Source organism: Neodiprion virginianus, chromosome 6 (genome assembly GCF_021901495.1).
Source record: "Neodiprion virginianus isolate iyNeoVirg1 chromosome 6, iyNeoVirg1.1, whole genome shotgun sequence".
In the NCBI taxonomy this organism is placed as follows: domain Eukaryota; kingdom Metazoa; phylum Arthropoda; class Insecta; order Hymenoptera; family Diprionidae; genus Neodiprion; species Neodiprion virginianus.
Genome location: NC_060882.1, coordinates 9408256 through 9426874, shown reverse-complemented (window position 1 = coordinate 9426874; position 18619 = coordinate 9408256). Strand labels below are relative to the sequence as shown.

General features: G+C 36.2%; 1 protein-coding gene across 1 annotated transcript in view; it reads left to right on the top strand.

Annotated features, from left to right (window-relative positions):
• The window catches only part of LOC124306607 (uncharacterized), an 84455-nt gene that overhangs the window by 48823 nt on the left and 17013 nt on the right, over positions 1 to 18619 (top strand). Inside the window, exons 5-9 of the mRNA XM_046767395.1 lie at positions 166 to 249; positions 2502 to 2652; positions 6987 to 7067; positions 7935 to 8006; positions 10493 to 10555. Coding sequence (XP_046623351.1) covers positions 166 to 249; positions 2502 to 2652; positions 6987 to 7067; positions 7935 to 8006; positions 10493 to 10555 — 451 coding nt within the window. The remainder of the gene's footprint in view (positions 1 to 165; positions 250 to 2501; positions 2653 to 6986; positions 7068 to 7934; positions 8007 to 10492; positions 10556 to 18619) is intronic.

Below are 18619 nucleotides of genomic sequence, written 5' to 3'. Positions count from 1 at the left end.
ATTCAAACAACAATAATTTCTTAACCACCTATGTTTCTTTCGTTATATTTTTCCTCTTTCTCATGAGAATCACTCTACAGTCCAAATAATATTCTCTTATCTAGGTAAAACGATAATTGGATAACGAACTAACAAACGAGTTTGGCACGCATGTGTTTCTTTTAGTACTACCGCCGAATCCAACGACTACTGGCCAAGAAAATACAGATCCGCCGTAGTATCTTTGAACCGTTACGAGCGGAACGAAACGTAAATATCTATCACAATGTGAAGAAAAATATCCTATTTGCTTTTGTCTAAGATTTTCTATTTCGTACGTACGTTGATTGTTTTTCAAGCTTGTCCCCCCCCCCCCTTTTTTCCCCAACTCTGCGTCGTAATGTTAATTTTTTAACTTCATGTACATCGTAACGTTTTATCGTTATTATAAGTGATGTTCGCTGTATGTAGTTTTCGTCGCTAAATTGTCGCTTTTGCTCTTTTCGTGGTATAATGTACATTAGGGTGATCCTTATTCCAATGCCTTTTAAAATTAATGCAAATATTACGTAAAAAAGTATATCCCTTAAAAAGTAGACGCAGTGGCAACAATTTTGCTCAAATAAAATTCCCTGACTTGTTCCGTCAAAAAATTCGGGATTCCCTTACGACCATGAGCTCCAGAAGTTGTGCACTTTGATTTTATAAATTTGGATCTCAAAACACATAGTATTTCTTCTTTTCACACGAATAATTAGAAATTGAACAATACTATTTCCGAAAGTTAGCTCGACTGAATTTACATTAGCATAGCTCGTTTTAAAACGACTTATAACAAAATTACATCTTACCCTATGATCCGTCATAATTCCCCGACTATTCCCGGTTTATCGCCACCGTGATTCGAGCTCCTTATTTCAAGATTACAACGTGCCCTAAAAGCTTAGCAGTTTCGAATAAAAAATACACGAGTTTTTTCAATCAGTTACTTCTTTCTTCTAAAAGATAAGATTGTAGAAAAAATTAAACCAATGCGTAAAATGGGCCAAAAAGAAAATAACACACGTCTCGAGTCGAAGAAAATAATTGTCCAAGAGTTATAATAAATATAGAAAAAAAGTGGTCTAGTTAACAAAAAAAAAAAAAAAAAACTCCCATAATTATACCATCGAACGTCCTGAGAGGGCGAGAGATGAAAGTAAGAGGCAAAAATTGCCTGTTGATTCGGCGAAATTTTATACCCCTATTGCAAGTTTGAAGTGCCTCCTCAATCGGGCGAAGTAACTGACGTCTTTTTTCTCTCCAGGTTTCCTCGTTCTTATTATTTCTCATCGCTGTCTATCCTTCATTTTTGCGCGCTTTCTTCTTTTGTTTCACCCCAAGTAGTCGGTCAAAGCTATTGTCTCTTCCGGATCATCTCAAATATTGAGGAACACCCTCTTTGAGAAAAAAAAAAGTGCTGGGTAGTTGAGAAAATATATATAAGCAATTTCGCCATTTACAGGCAGGCGCCAAAATCATGTGCCAAAATTTTGATTACCATTGAAAAAAGTACGCCTTTTTTGTGGCTTCGACGGATAAAAAAATTATTCTAATCATTTCACAGAAAAGTTCGGAATTTCATTTTCAGAATGTAATACTTCTACATTTTCGATGCAATTATCCACATAATTATATATATATATATATATATATATATATATATATATATATATATATATATTTTGCCATTAAAAAGCCATAAAGAAGCTATTTTTTTGCAGAGAAGCTGTTTTTTAGCTGTTGCTAGAATTCTATATAAAAATGAATCTCACATTCGGAAAGTTCAGACTTTTGTAAATAAAACAAACACTACTAGTCATATTATCATTTAAAAATCTGAAGGTAAAAATTGGATAGAAAAATGAATCAAATCGTTTTTCGCAAACCTTTAGAACTAGAACTCTATAATCCGGGAAATATCCATATCTTATTACACCTGAAAACACGTCAGACTCACATCGGAATCAAAATTTTACCACCTGTCCGCTCACATCGATTATTCAGGGAATCGCCCGTACATACGTGCGAACCAGTAACTAAGAATCAGCTGATTCAATCGTCAAAATAATATCGAACGATAATATCATTGTTTTTATTTCTCTTCGTACACCGACCGATGCATCAATAAATAGGTATTTTCTAGCATTAGCTTATCGCTTCAATACGCCTCCTTATCCAGCTCTCGTATTTCCATATATGGCCAACCAGTCCACAAGCAGCGTTGGAACGAATAGCTGTGTGTTCGCCTTATACCTGCTCGTGACGAAATCGTTTTACGAAAAATTTTATCAAATTTCACATAATTATTGTCTCGCAATTTTTTTCTCATACTTATTTAAATGTTCACTAGTAAATCACCAACTAACTTAGTAACAGTAGTAAAAAACGAGTAAATAAATTTTTAACCAAGTAACAATAATAACAATAACAGTAACAATAACAATAACATGTGAAACTCACCCCCGTAACGTTTATTGCAGCGTTTTCCTGCGGCGGAGCGGAGTCGGCGAGGCGTTCGCAAAACTTCGAGGAGGGCCCGGTCAGCTATCCGTATCTCACGACAGCGTTTTTCCAGGCGAAGTGCCGCAAACTCGTCCGCTCTCTTCGGTGGATCCGCTAGCCACCCTGGAGGTTGGTATTTGAAATTTATTCATAACACCAGACGTTTTTTTTTATTCACTGAGGAAAGTTTCATGTGTTATAGTAACTGGAAAAATTCAGTAAAATTTTCGCAACGGTTGTAAGAAAATATAGCAACGGTGATCGTAATGAGAAAGAATAGTAACGGATACTAGACTTTATGGTAACTGCTAGAAAACTAATTTTTATTCTCTACCTAGAACTATATTTATCGATTGTGGTAAAAAATGAAAATAGTTAAGGACTGAGCGGTAACCGGAAATAAAAATTTCTCTCAGTGTTATCGTAACGATTCTTGCTGAGGAAAAACCGTTATATCGCAATTTTGAAATTGTTTGAAATTCAGTGAACCGTAATAAAATAAAACACTCACTTCGACGTAACTGTAAAATTAAGAAAACAATGATGTTTTCCCGAATGTTTCGTTACGATAACGTTACCAACTTCAACTTCGTGATTTTTTTCAAGGCTTTTGCTAACGATACTTAAACGATAAGAAAATATTGCAAAACTCGCAACAGAAGTTAACAATTAGTCAATTGGGTCTGCCACGGAAATGATTGTTTTTAAACGATAGCGTACCTTGTAAATAATAATTCAAAATACGTATATCGAATAATATTGAAACATCACACAAGCAAAATGGCTAGTATTGTATAACCGATTTGAGATTCGAAAGTTTTTAAAATGGTCTGTTTTACGCGCCATTCTTGCGACATCGCGATTTAACGTACCTAACCTAACCTCGAATTAATATTCTAAGCTGCAAAATGCAGATCTTAGATACCTCGTAACGACTTCACAAAAATAATGTAAATTCGAAATACGAAAACACGACTCTAGTAAGTCTTGAAGTACTTTTAACAATTTTTATCGATGAACTTGACACGTAAAACACCATAGTTTTCATGCTGTAAATCGATTTTTCTGGTAAACCCAATTGAAAAATAATTGAAACAAAACCAACAAACATTCACTGCGGTTCGAATTTTCTTCAGATTTGTAAAACACACACCACATTTTACCTTGATGGCGAAAAATCACCACGAAATTTTAAGACCGATCGGTTGAGGGGTATCCGAAATATTGCCCAAAATATGCTGCGGCTTATTGTCTAATCCTTACTGTTTTATTCCCGAAACCGAAACCTGCGCTTCTCTCCAACCGACCGGAAATCAGTCCAGTTTAGTATTCAGTATACGAATCGGAATAATTAGAATTAAGAGTGCCTGGCAAAACTCTGCTCTTTTAACAATTTCCATTCCAACGAATGGTTCACTTAGGTAAGTGTACCGGTTATTGACTTTTTTTGGTTGCATCTGTTAGATCCTTAGTTCTAAATTTACCAAAAATTAAACTTCTAGTGTCTAATGCTCTAGCAATTGGTTTTAGTCATCGAGAAATTGACAAATTTGTGCCGTCAGTTTATAATTTTGGAAAATAAAGGGTCAATATTTGGGTTTAAACGTGTCAATAACTGGTAAACTTACCTTGCTCACTAGCCAATCGTACGTGTTTAGCCTTCGCGTAATGTTGACATTCGCCGTCCTTACCAGGGTACAATTTAACGCGTGAAAGTCATGCGTTCACGCAAAGGAAGCTCACATTGTGCCCAGAATTCGTAATTCAATGACGTACAGCGTGAGACTGTCGTCTTGTTCATCCGTTTCCAATTATCTATTTCGTGATCAGAAACGTGCCAAGGTAACTGCTATTTTCACGATGTCGATCGGAGAAATGTGGAAAACCGGGAATTGTCAGGAAATTTACACGTGCCTGGAAATTTTCGAGAAATATCAGAAAATTCGGAATGTGTCCGGGAACTTTTGTACTTTTTTACCTCAGCAGTGTACGATTCTTCGAAATTTTAAAAATTACCTTTCGTGAGACAAGTGACGGGGCTTGTGTAAAAATGTACAAGTGACGAAAAATATGCTTTTCGGAGGAATTTTAAGAATTGATAAATCGGTGTTAAGCACAACGTAAAATTTATGAAAAATATAAACACATACTAAAAACAGTTGGTACTCTCAGATTAATATTCTTACCTTCGTGTTGAGAAAGAATGTTAAATCCTGATCTTCCGTTAGTTTCTGAAAGTTACAGTGTTTACTGATACGGTAACATATGGTATCTAATTTTATTCGAAATTGAACAGAAAGAAAAATAAGAGTATTTCAACTTTCGATGAAAACATGCGATGTTTAATGTTTAACTACCTTTTTTACACGATAAAAGTAAGTTGGTAAAATTAGGTTGAAATGAGTTCTTGAAAAGTGTATACTTTCGTTCGGAACATCCGGTAAATATCAGGGAATTTGGAATTTAAACATCCCGATTCGACGATCATCGTACCGTCTGAGAAAGCACAAGACCTGCGTGACGTGCAGGAGCTTTCGAAGCGGCAGCAATGATGCACTTTTGAATCCGCCGTTCGAGTAATCGCAAAAGCTTTTTAACGCCCCGAACGCCCGGCTTGTACTAAGAATTTAGTAATCAAGAACACGACAACGACTCTTCGGGTACAACTCGAAAGCAGAAAAAAAAAAAATGTAAGCATCAAGTTTTTTGTTTATCACTTCTAACGGTGTGTCATCACAACGGGTCCAAAATTGAGTATTTATTGAGTATACACGTATGCTTGGTACATTGGACCCGTTTGTCATTTCGTATTCCAATTCTTACAAACATTTTTATGTACGTAAACGAGCACACGAAGAGGTTTTCACGCGAGTAAGAATCTGGAAGTTCGAAATTTATGCAAGGCTTCCAAGTCGTTTCGATTGTTGTGTTGTATCGAAACGTTGCGTGGTTTTTCCGAATATCAGTAGATCGTTTTAGAACCCCGTTTCATCTCCTCGACGTTAAGCAAACCGAACCGGCGATGAGTTTTAACATGCCCACAAGTATTCTTAGAGCGCATACCAGGTTGCCTTGTCGGCTTTGCCTCTCACCATCGTTATCGTCGTGCTTTCTTTGCAGAACACCAAATGGCCATTACCTATTTTCGTCCGCAATAAGGTCAAGCGATTTAAATAGATTTATACGCTCACCGTCGCTGTTCAAACCCTTCGTGCAATATCTCGGCCGATATGAGGCCTGAAAGATTTACGCTTCTCAATTTTACCCATCCTTTGAACTTAATTCGCTGTGTTTACGACGTGCAATTCGATCTCGGCAATTGCGATCCAGGATTATTCTGAATTCGAGTCAATGAAGTGGTAACGATAAAATGGAGCAGATTCGTAAAAGAATCACAAGCAAATAGTCGAATTTAAATAGTGTTTGGTCACGTTTCCAGTCTTACAAACTGAACAATTATTATGAAACATGTTTCCTCCGTCTAAGAAGGATCGCCGTTGCTTCGTGATAATGTCACAATTACGCACAATTTTAAACAGTGATCAATTCGATTAGTTGCAATTATTGATTTACTATTTCATTTGTCGACATAAGGATTTCATCTTCATACGTGCGTAACGCGTGCGTCATTCATAACGTGTTACTCGATATTTGGACTCACAAGTACGAAGAGAAATCAAATCTGGATAATTAATAAACGCATAACGTCAAATCGTTGTTGTTAAAAATTTAATTCGATGTCACTCGATCACAGGTACTGCATACAGTGCGAAACACGGATGACAAAAACACTTTATCTCTACGTAAAAAAAAGTATAACCTACTTTTCATTTTCACGGCCGGCCTTTTTTATTTTGCACCGACGTCAAAGAGGTCAATTTAATCAGCGAAGACACCATGATCGAGTGTATCGACACGGTGTCATTTCCCCGTTTGGCCGATGCGCGATAGCGAATTCCCAGCACGTTTTGAGATCGCTAACGTTACACATGAACTACGTGCATGCGGAATGTACACGTGTATAGACCGGTACATAGTAAAACATGACTCGCGTGACCGGTCTGCCGATCGTGAGTCAGGTCACGAGCAATTATCAAGTCTCTGATTAGGAATTAACCGTTAAATTAATAGCTATGGATGTCGTGAAAAAATGAAAAACCACTGAATAAAGACATGTCCCAATTGAAATTGGGAGAATTTTGTCATCTGTTTTTATTTCCATCCAAAGTATCATATTTTAAAACAAAGAACAAAAGCAATGGTAACTCGGTACGTAATTCGAAATTAAATTTTCAAACGTTATGTAAAGAGTGAATTATTAAAAAATATATAAAAATTGTTAAGAATGTTTCTCTTATCTTTTTCTCTCGTCATAGCAAGTGTCAAAGGCTCGAATGTGTGATTAATAAACGGTTTTCCGCAACGCTAAATATTTGTATTAACGAATTTAAATCACGTTTCAGCGAAGACCGTCAAAAATCAGCGAAACCGAAGGCAAAGAAACGTCGTCTCTAGTTACCCAGAAACACCGGATATCCCTTCAGGTATGGATAAAAAGATGTATCGAAAATTATAAGCGTCGAATAATCATTGTCAATAAAAAAAAAAACCGTCATACAATTTTTTATTTTAACAAATTAATATTTTTTTTATTTCCGCACCTGCAAGAATCATCCTATTTTCGGCAAATAAATTTTTCAACTAGTTCAAAATTGTTTTATCTTACAAATCCAGAATTTGATCGTACAATAATTGATACTTATACCGTCTATTATAATTTGTTCATTGATAAATCGAGACGAGTAAGAAAAAAAAACATCGTGTACTTTCCTCGGTTATCATCGCCGTGCAATTAGAAAATAAAATTTTCATATATAAGGCATTCCACACCAAATCGACCTACGTTAGACCCTCACCATCGCGCGAATTTATTGATTTTTAATTACTGTGTACAGTGTACGAAAAAATCATATTTCACTGAGTTTAAAATGTTTTGGACCACCGGTTTGATTTTTACTGCTCTCGAAAATAAAAAAATCCCAATTTTCGAATGAATAGCCCCAATAGATTGGCTTTAAATTATACTCATGAATTTTTTGATAAAAAACGAAAATACCAGGATAGCAACGGGCAAGCTCTTGGTTCAGAAGTTTCCTACTAAACAAGTAATTGAAACGTTAGAGAGTAAAACTTTCACAAAAATACGAACCCGTAGTCCAAAAAATCTAAAACTGGTCAAAGATTTTTATTTATTTTTTTGTATACTCTACACCACACTTGGAAATAAAAAACATTGACGATGGTAAGGATCATACGTAGGTTGGTTTTATGTGGAATGCCTCATACATATACATAGATATACGAGTCTCGCGTTATTTCCGGTGTTGATTGAGCTGCCGTTTGATTGATAGGTGTTGGAGCAAATAAAGACCGTCATAGAAAGCAGAAACCAGGTCTCATCCAGCGACAGTACAATTCTACAAGTGAGTAATTCAAATTTAATATCACATTCAATGTCGATGTTCTATTATTATACACCCTATTATTAGCTAAGAATACTAACGAAATATACAGAAACGCGGAAACTGAACGAAAAGTGATGCGAAAATCTCCTGCAGCCTTTTAACCTTAACTGGTAACAAAAAAAAAAAAAAAAAAATTTAGCATACTAGACAGTTTTGACGGTGAATTAAACGGGCCTATACATTTTATAACCATACAACTCGCGTGTCAAAGATCCGTTCCGCGTGAAGCCTGAACTGTAAATTTTACACAATTCAACCTGAATCTGCATTAAACTTTGGTCATAGTACCTACGCGTCCAGAGATGAGGCTTATACGAACCGTTATTTACCTTGTTTTACCGTATGTATAAGTTTATTATACGTATACGTATACAGTGTAATACATTATAAAAGATAGCAAAGCGAAAGAATTCCGAGGAATACACGAAGCGTGACAATTAACGGTGAGAACGTTGCGTCGTCGTACCAAATTCACACTTATGTTAAATCCATTTTCTTACAGGCCTACATCACAAAAAATGATTGCTCGACACAATTTCATTCAAACGAAGCGGAAAATTCGTTTCATCATCAACGATATTTATCACAATTTTATTGAAATGAAATATATTTATTTCGAACAGGTTTTCACCCTTTTTTTCTCGGAATATTGAAAAACACGCAGGGTTATTTGATTCCGGTCGATATTTGAGAAAGTTAATTGTAGAAATAAAGTGATTTACCCATGTTTAAGAAAACATCGCGTTGATTATATTATACCGCGATTGTAACCGGAAATAGTCCTTTTTTACCTACTATTTTTTTGCACCGCTTTCAAATTTTGCATAGCGATATTTTTGACTGATTTTTTCTTATCTAAAAAAAGTTGAGATCCTGATAAACATATTGCTCGCCTTTTATTTTGTTTAAGTAAAACATCTCGATTCGCTCAAGGTTTTACACCGACGAGCTTGACTCATTTGTGTGGCTTCGATTTGTTTTAGTTTTGGAAAATAAGCCTGACTGACAAAGAGCCTTTTCAACTAACTAGGATATTCAGATCTTATCGTAACGCGCGGAATATACCGCAGATTATTTTCCGTGAAACACGACGATCCAGAGTTCATTATATCTTATATCGCTTCGCCGCTTCTCTCTACGAGGAAGAGAAAAAATTCCGCGTTTAATGAAAATCGCGATAATTTTCAATCCCTTGATTGGATCAATATTTGAGAATATAATTAATAAATCATACTAAATTATCAGGAAAAGGTTTAAAGTCCTACTTCTTACAATTAGCCGCTCAGCGAGAGGTCCGCTGTGTAATTTAGCCGCTCCGTCAGTAATTCTAAGAAACTATATCAGCAGGAAACCACTATATGGTTAGATAATTATTATTCTCGCGATGCGATTGTACTTGTTCATAAGTATATTTTTATTCAAAGTGTAGTTATTCGTCGTCGAGCAGCAGGCCGAGTCGCACGTCAACGAGTCGATATTCATTCATTCCGATAAACTCGAGGATAAACTAAAATACAGTGACGTTTGACCATATTTGCAGACATTTTTGCCGGAGTGATTTTTACCGAGAAAAGCGAAGTGAATACGTAGAGTTAAAAAAAATAACTAACGAAAATAAGGAAACCCGGATAATTGCAACAAGTGAAATATGACCGTCTTCGTCCGCTGGGAATCGTACTTTGGAAAGTTTAAATTGTTTTGAAGGGGTGTTTAGTCTCTGCAGGTTATCCCAAGAGCGTCACGAAAGCTGCAGATATATTACCGGGACCAGGTGAAAGGGTTGGCTCTTGGGAGCCTTGATAAAGTTACAAACTCGCAGGGAATTTTTCTGGATTTTCTGTATCAGGAGTTTACACACGTGGACAGCGTCATTATAGATTTTCGAAATGGGGGTGAGCCGGATATTTTCTAATTTATCGCCTTGGATTATATCGTTCGTTAAAATTTTTACCTTTCGCATTTGTAAGAATTTTTCGACCTATGGTTTTCCGATCCACGCATGCTTGTTGAAAAACAATATTTGTGAAAAAAAATATACGCTTGTCTGGAATTTCATTGTGAGATAGAGACGCGGCGTTTTTGTGTAATTCATTACAATCTCTGTTACACGGTAAAAAGAATAATCTGTTGGATTTATACAATGACGCGGTAATTATTAATGATTATATTAATTCTACGTATACTGCTCTTTTATGGAGTAAAAATGACAGGGACAGCGGTGAGAATTATTTATCATTAGACCAAGGTTTATATACATTGACAAATATTCTTCCAACTTGTTTAATTTCAAAATTGCTGTAAATTTTTCTAAAAAAAAAAACATAGTGTCAATTCAACAGATTATTTATCGAAGATATTACGAAGAACGAATTTGATTACAAGTTCGTTGTTACTGGCGTGTAAGAAAGTGTTGAGCAAACGAAGTTATTTATATTTACTTTTTGTTTTTATTACAGAACCGCAGCTCGAGTAGCAACGTCTATTATGTTGAAGAGACGCAAACGAAGGTGAGTCAGAAATCAACTTGAAACATAAATTTACACTTGTATTGGCCTGTGCGGTTTGAATATTTCACGACAATGCTATAGCGTCAGAGTTTAGCACAATTTTTCATAAGTTTCTGTGCGAAAATTCTGCAGAAATTCAAAAGTAGAACTATATCAATATATTACTGTGAGCAAAACATTGACTAAATACGTTATTTGATTTCCGCAAGTTGGTAACTGTATTGGCAAAAGCAAGAGAATTTTTCGGATGTCTGAAATACTCTCGCGTGAAAATCGGTAAACGGTATTCACCATTTTTCACAGTTACGTAAAAAGTATGAATTTTCAAAAGACGAAAAGTCAGCAGCATTTTAAAATAGTTTAAAGAGTTCGTAAAAATAGCTATTATTGCGTGTGACTGAAATATTTGTACTTCTATGTGGTTCTATATTTTTTTCTACAACACCTCGATTCGTGCTAAGAATTTAGTACCCATAGTAAAATAGTAGGGCAATAAACGTGTAATTGGAAATACCGAGGACTGAAATAGTCGCTGTAATACAATGATTGAGGCTTAAATCGCCGTCATTCGACGTGTAAAAGAAGTCCGAAAGATGATATTATACGTAAAGCGAGCCAACAGGTGGCTATTCGCTCCGCCCGTACCGCAACCTCCATTGCAAATACAGTTATGCATATATTATGATTTTCACTGTCGTTATTCCAGCTATCTTTCCGATTACGAGTTACCAGAGCGTTGCTTCGAACTCCGGCGGCATTACGAAAACCGGGGCGCGACAATAATACCTGCGGAAAATAAAACATAGTAGAGAGGCTGAACGTTATAAACCGACTTTGATCGTAATGATATTTTGCGCGGTATTGCAAAACGGTAAAGTAAAGAAAAAGAAAAGGATAACAGAGTACTATATATATCTCTGTAACTCAAGTTCACGGCTGACCAACAAATAATACCAATGAATGCAATTTTCAATGACTATCTAGAAGGCACTGTCCGTTTGGAAACAAAGCCCGACTAACGCTTGACTGCATAAAGTTTTGACCATTTTGCATTCTCTCAATATAAAGTTCGTCCTGATGTGATATCGAATTTGGCAATAATTTTTTATAAAACCTCAAATGTCTATACTTTTATAATTTTCACCTGTTATGCGAGCCAAAATGGATTTAGGACAAGCCTCAGCCTTAATTAGTCTCATTGATTTTATGTTTTTTCTTTATTTCTTGGCATCGTTTTCCTCGAATTTCCTCGAAAAGCAGCACGACTAATTCGTCAAAATTCAATCAAACTTGCCACTCTGAACTCCGCAGAACTCAAACTCCTGAAACTCCAATTCGATATTACGACGGATGCTCTCAATTGCTCCAACATCCGGCTTGCACTGATTGCGCTATTTTTAGCGTTTCGTTTCCACGTATCGAATAAAGGGTATAAAATGTGGTGACAGCCGTGGTACAGCGTTCTTTGCCGATAAACACGAATCGTTGCAAAAAAATACCATATTGCCAGTTTCGATCAATTATTCGTCGCCTCTATCATGTATATGTATATGCATACATACATAGATATATTCGTAATTTACACGTTCAATTGCACCGTTATCTTTTATCTCTGCATTTGAAGATACTTGTAAAAAATAATTGCTTATCAGTGAATTGCAAAAATTAGTGGTACATAGATGCAGAGAAAAAAAGGCTTCAGTGAATGATCGAATAAATAAAAGTCGGTTGCTGTGACAGCAGATCTAGATCCGATTTTGGCCACTCACTTAGATCCGCTTAGGATAGTCGGATTGTTGATAGATAGTATTAAAGGACTGAAATTGTTACGCGATTTTAATGTTACTACAAATATGTTACAAGTCAATTTTTTTCCTAACTCGAATCAACGCAACGACGTGCTTAGATTAGACGATGAGATTATCAGAAAGTTTTCACGATCTCTCGATCATTCAAGATCAAGCTTTGTATCGCGTTTTAAATCCGAGTAATTCATTACCCGAATATGACGCTGATTGAGCAATTCGTTTGTGACAGGCAAGGCCTTCCTTCACTGCGAGATAAGTAATGATCTATACATCGATAAAATACAAGTCGAGGAATTGAGAATTCAAAAAACCGCGACGCTTTATCGATTCAGAAAACCCGCTTGACTTTACCCGACTTTTGAACGATTTTAAGACGCTTCACATGACCTCACAAAATACTACGAGAGAATCTGCTTGAGACTTGGACGCACACGACTTGAAAAAACTTGAAATTATCTCGCATGGCTTGCTGATTGACTTTGCGACTTCAGATGACAACTCGACATTCCTTCGTGTGATTCCAAATCGCTTGACTATGACTATAACGACGTAATTAAAAGGGAAACGGTTAACGAATTAAGAGGAAAATACCGCTTTAGCCGTAATTTGAAATATCCGGTAGAAGTCACCTGGTGCACGCGTTTATTCTTACCAGTTCGAGTCTCGTGGGCCATTTAAGTCTCTTTCTCTCTCTCTATATCTTTTTTTCCTCCACCTCCTCCGCTTATTTCTCTCCGTTTAATTTCGGAAGGATAGAGAAGGTGGAAGGAAAGTGCGTGCATTGGGCTCAAGGTGCTGCCGGCAAATGAGACTGTCCCGTTACTTGGCCCGATGTGTTCAACTCGAATGCCCAGCCCAAGCGCATTTCGTGATGCTGGACGAGCCTAACTCTCAGCTGACACAGCGGCACGGCTCAAGATTCAATCTCGTCACACTAATTCCCATTTCCTTTTCGTTTTCGTGCAATTTGCTGCTACCTTGCCTTTTCCCTTTCGGTTATTTGCGACATTGAAACACGCGTACTCAGCGCTCATCGTATAATAATTTACTCTATATCTATCTATGCGAGTTTTAAACAAAATTGAAACCCAGTGTCTTGGTATTAAAAAAAAAAAGGATATTTGAATCAATTCGCTGGACAGGTTTTTTGAAACACATTGTGAGTATGCTACTTAGTGCCGCTGACTGAATCAATTTTGTTACCATCTGCAGGTATCCAATACTCCGCCGATACAAACACGAAATCAAGTTAGACGAATTTCTGTGCCGTATCAGTTTTGCATTATTTTTATCTGTTATTTTACCGTTATAATTTTTTTTTATTTTGATGATAATCATGCATGAAATCGATCGCTACCCGTTGAGAAGATAAGAAGAGATATGGTGTCGAACGTCGGTAAGACTGAAAGCCGACATACCGTCACGAGATAATTTGAAAACTGCGAACTACCGGTTGTAAGAAATTATCGATCATATCTGTGGCCAGCGGTTAATGTGGTCATTTCCTTAGCGTCAAATTCCCGATTGACCGAACGGCGATATTGCTTAGAAATATTGTAATTTTTGCTCGCGGAAATCCGACGGCAGGTTCCAAGTCGGAGGCTCGATTAAAAAATTCGCACGTGGCAATCTTGTATCTGCAGACTTTGGCTCATGAGCAAAGTTTTCATATCAATATTTAGATTTGAACAATCGTCACGCAGGTATAAAAATAAGTAAATCGTATTATATTTTATCGCTTCCGATTGTGCGGGCAGATGTTTTCTGTAGCTTTTAATTTTTCTTTATCAAACTCTGCGTCATGCGATTAATCCTCCCTGATATGTAACCCAATCTTGTGGCAATCGATTATACAATCTCCGTATTTTAAATAAAAAAAAAACGGTAAAACAGGCTGCTTCATTTTAGTAAGAATCCTTATCGAAGTCTTGTGTAATTCATTGACTTCTTTGCTCTACTTTCGTCAAGTGTTTCGAAGTTTCCAGGCAATAAAAACCTCCGAGATAGATATCGGGTCGAAATGCAAGTCGCAACGTCCGATGCAGATATCGACCAATTTGACATGTTCTACTTTAAATTGTTGAGTACTGGTTACTATTTTCGTTCGAAACGCGTTCGGAAGAAATTTCTAAGCGAATAAAAAGAAAAATACTGCGCGTGCGTTTCTCAAAAATTAGCAAAATCGAGTGTTACAAGAATAACCTGGCAACGGTATTATTTCAGGTAAATGATTACGCCTTCGTAGCAATATCTGCAGCGATTCAGTAATTCGCGATTGACTTTCTTTCATAATTACGTAAACGGTTATCACTCTTGATATACGATCGTTGATTTCTGTTCGTTGAGCCGAGAAAATGAAATTACGAAACCGCAGCCGTCTACCTAGAAAACGATTAATAAGAGGTCAGCCGGACTTCGGCTCTTTCTTCTTCTGTGGTTCTTTATATATTTTTGCCAGGGGAAACATACAAATTCGCTTGAATTTCGATTAAAGAAAAAAAAGTTCGAACATCAGCAGCCTCAGAGAAATTGTAGACGTTATTTCACAGGTTTATGAAAAAATTTTGAAACTGTAAAAACAAAAAAACATGTCTGTACTATTTTCATTTTCTTCAATTAGGGACAAAATAAACCTTGACACCTGGTTAGCGATTGACGATTAGAAGAGAAATCTTGTTCCATAGAAACCTGTCGAAATTTCGTACACATAGTACGATTGATCCGAGCTCTAATAATAAGTGCTGCACTAAAAGTAGGTGCCTAGTTGTATCGAATAAATTGTAGATACTGGCATATAATATCGAATCATGATAGGCAAATGTTAGCCCATCGGCTCTCGCTATTTCTATCCCCCACTTCTCGCTGCAGCCTTATTTTTTCTGTGTCAACGAAGGCAATAGACGTATAAACGCGTAGAGAGTTGCACAGTTTGACATTTTCATGTCAAGCTACTCCGCCGGGGGTTTAGCAATTTTATGGCACAGCTGATATTTACGTTAATATACCTCGGTGCGCGGCATTCGCTGCCATTCTCCGCGTTATTTCCTACATCCGGCATTATCCGTCAACCGTCAAACTAATTTTTTTAGTCCAAGTTTCCACACATTCTCCATCATTTATTACCCGGATTCTGTTGTTTTCCTCTCTTGTTTCAACCATTCGTTAAATGCTTTTGTCATTTTTTGAATTTTTTTTTTTCAGACGTAACATTCAGATTATGGAATCACGAAAAAAAATTGTCAGCGTAACCAATACGACATAAATTATTCCGTTAATTGCGTTGATCTCTGCAGAACGACTGTGACGGAATGATATGCCTATAAATTGTGGGTAAATGAATCGTTTTATTTGTATTCGCAATACTGCAGCTAAGCGAGAGATCTTGTTGCAGCAGAGTCGGTTAAACCGCGTCTGAAATTCAACGTTTCACTATTCCTTCTGCACAACGTAATCCCGATTTCCATAACCTGTAACACAATAATCGCTCAGAGAATTTCAACCGTTGTAATGTAGTTTCGTTCTAACGATTAGCACCTTATCGAAACCTGAAATTGAGTAAGCGATGCAATTATAGATTCTGCAGGGAAATTTTATGATCGAAAACTAAACTATCCTGACCTCGAATCAAGTTGCTAAATATCACAGACGTTATCCAATTTACGAAGAAATATTACATATTTTTCAATATAAATGCAAATAAAACTATGAATACGCGTCAAAGTAATTGCAAGAGTTCCAGATAAATCGAAAAATAATCGCCACTAGAATTTTCCGCCTATATCAATTTGGAATTGAAAAAAATCTTGCACCTTAAAGTTTTTCGATTTTTTTTTTAATCAGCGTTGAAAACGAAAAAGAAGACAATCGCATCCGCAAATACCATGTCAAGACTATTATCAACTTTGTCAAAGTATAACGATAAAATAATCGAGGGTGAAAAATATCTGCACCCAGCCGTAAAATGAACCTCGATAGCAAAATCATATTCATCGATGCTGGTTGCACACGTGTATAAGAAGATATATAAATACCGTTGGTAGAACGTCGAAATAAATCCAATACACATCCCACCAGCTGGATGTACCGTAAAGATATAAATCTGAACTAATTGATCGATTCGAAGACAAAGCTGGACTTGTTCGATATCATATTTCACGCTCATAATGCACAAATACATAAATACGCGAATTCATCGATCAAAATCAATAAGTGACCGAATTATCGCAAGGCGTATAAAAAAAAAAATTGAATTGTAATATTTTTTTTTAAACCATCAGTGATCGAGATTCACAAATGTTTACGAAGATTATCATTTTTACTGATTGAATCCTTGAATTCCAAAAATTACTCTTCGTTTCATTATTCATTTTTTTCTCATATTCTTTGCACTTTGACTCGCCTGATATTGTTCTTTCGATAATACGAAAGATAATAATTATATATGTTTTAACTGTTACACTGCATTATAAAAGGAAGACAGAGATATTATCGTAAAATTTGAGGCATCATAATCCTGAACTGTCGGCATCTAAAATCTCTAAGTCTGTACAAATAAATTCTTTTAGTCACTTCAAAAGATGACTTTCTACGTAATATTTCGGTACGTCAGTTCCTTGAATAAAATTTCATACCTAGTGCAACTTCACCCTGTAATTATCGACTATTTACGATCATAATCGAAGGTCCATGGCGTCGTCCCGTTCACTCGTTCGGCAAATTAGTCCTCCCCTCCAGATATGCGAGTGTGACGTTAAATCGTCCCAAGTTTCGCCAGCGCTACCGTCTAGCCGACAGCTGGTAGCCAGGCAGAGAGAGGAGCAAAGTATCCGTTCACCGATCCGTTACTATGGGATACAAAATACAAAACATGAAACGCCAGCACCCTAGGAAACGCAGTAAGCCCAACCGGCCTTATCGGAGAACGACTGTTTCCAGTGTCCGCGTTTATTCTAGCAGTACCTGCAAGAACAACTACGGTGTAATAAAACGGAACTTACTTCCAGCCATTTTACAATCGGATCAAACGAATTTCTTGGATACCGGTAAAGTGAGACTATAAAGAGTGAAAATGATCGAGGATCGAGAAAGTGACGAAAACCTTAATTGCGAATCAATTATTAAGCCCACGTTGATTCGAATTAATTCCGTTCTTCATTCCTCTCGATTTTGCGCATTTATCATATCAATAAATTCAAATTTTATTATTACACTTGACGAAATATCATGGTGCTGTAATAGTTACTATAAATTTTTGTACAAGTTGATGATTAAAAATACTGAATCGGTTTGAAAACGACATTGTCGACCTAATTTCCACGTCGATTTAATTGTAAAAATAAATATCGCAGTTTTTTATTAATTTAATACTATTATACTCGGCTAATGCGATGTAATTATAATATTATGAAAAAGCACACGCTCTGATAATTTAACCTGAAACAACGGCGATTAATCAAACTCCTTGATCGATGTAATCATTTTTGTTTTTGTTGTCTTTTTTTTCTGATGACGATATTACATTTTCGTTATCGCGGTGCAAAACTGCGCGTGAAATATAATTATGGCTTATCTTCGTTGACCCGAATTTCGCCCAAAAACGATTTCATTTCTTTCAACTCTATGAAGCATTAGCGATTTTCTTTTGCGGCAAACTTTCGGCTAGAAGCTTTCGGCTAATTCTCGTTTTTCTTTTTTTTTTTTAAATTTCATGTCGCTTGAAAATGCTAAAAAATTTGATACCTTCAAGCTATTTCATTTCCGGGATTGTTTATCGTTTTATTGAGAAAAAATGTTCTCACAGATTCACTGCCACAGTTTCTTTCTTGGCATTAGACAATTCAATTATACTGCTGTCCACGAATCTAAATCAATACATCAGTGCAGTGTTGAAAAATTAAATATTCAACTCAAGGCGATAGAAAAAAAAAACAAACAAATATCCCAGTGGAATTGAAGAAAATAAATTTCTCAATAAAATGAGTCATCGCGTAGTGAAATCGAATGAATATACTAGATTTTTTACTATTTTAAAAGTACTTCAAACCGAGAAATCAATGCATCCATAAAACTTCTGCTTATAATCTGAAGTATTTTTTTTTTTTTGTTTTTTTTTTTATACATTTTCATCTTGCCAAAGTTTTTAGCAAAATCAGCGCGACGTAAATTGCGAATACATAAATTTGACGAATATACTCAACGACCGCCTACCTCGAAATAAAATTCGCATAAAGTTTAGTTTCTTGACTCACCAACCTGC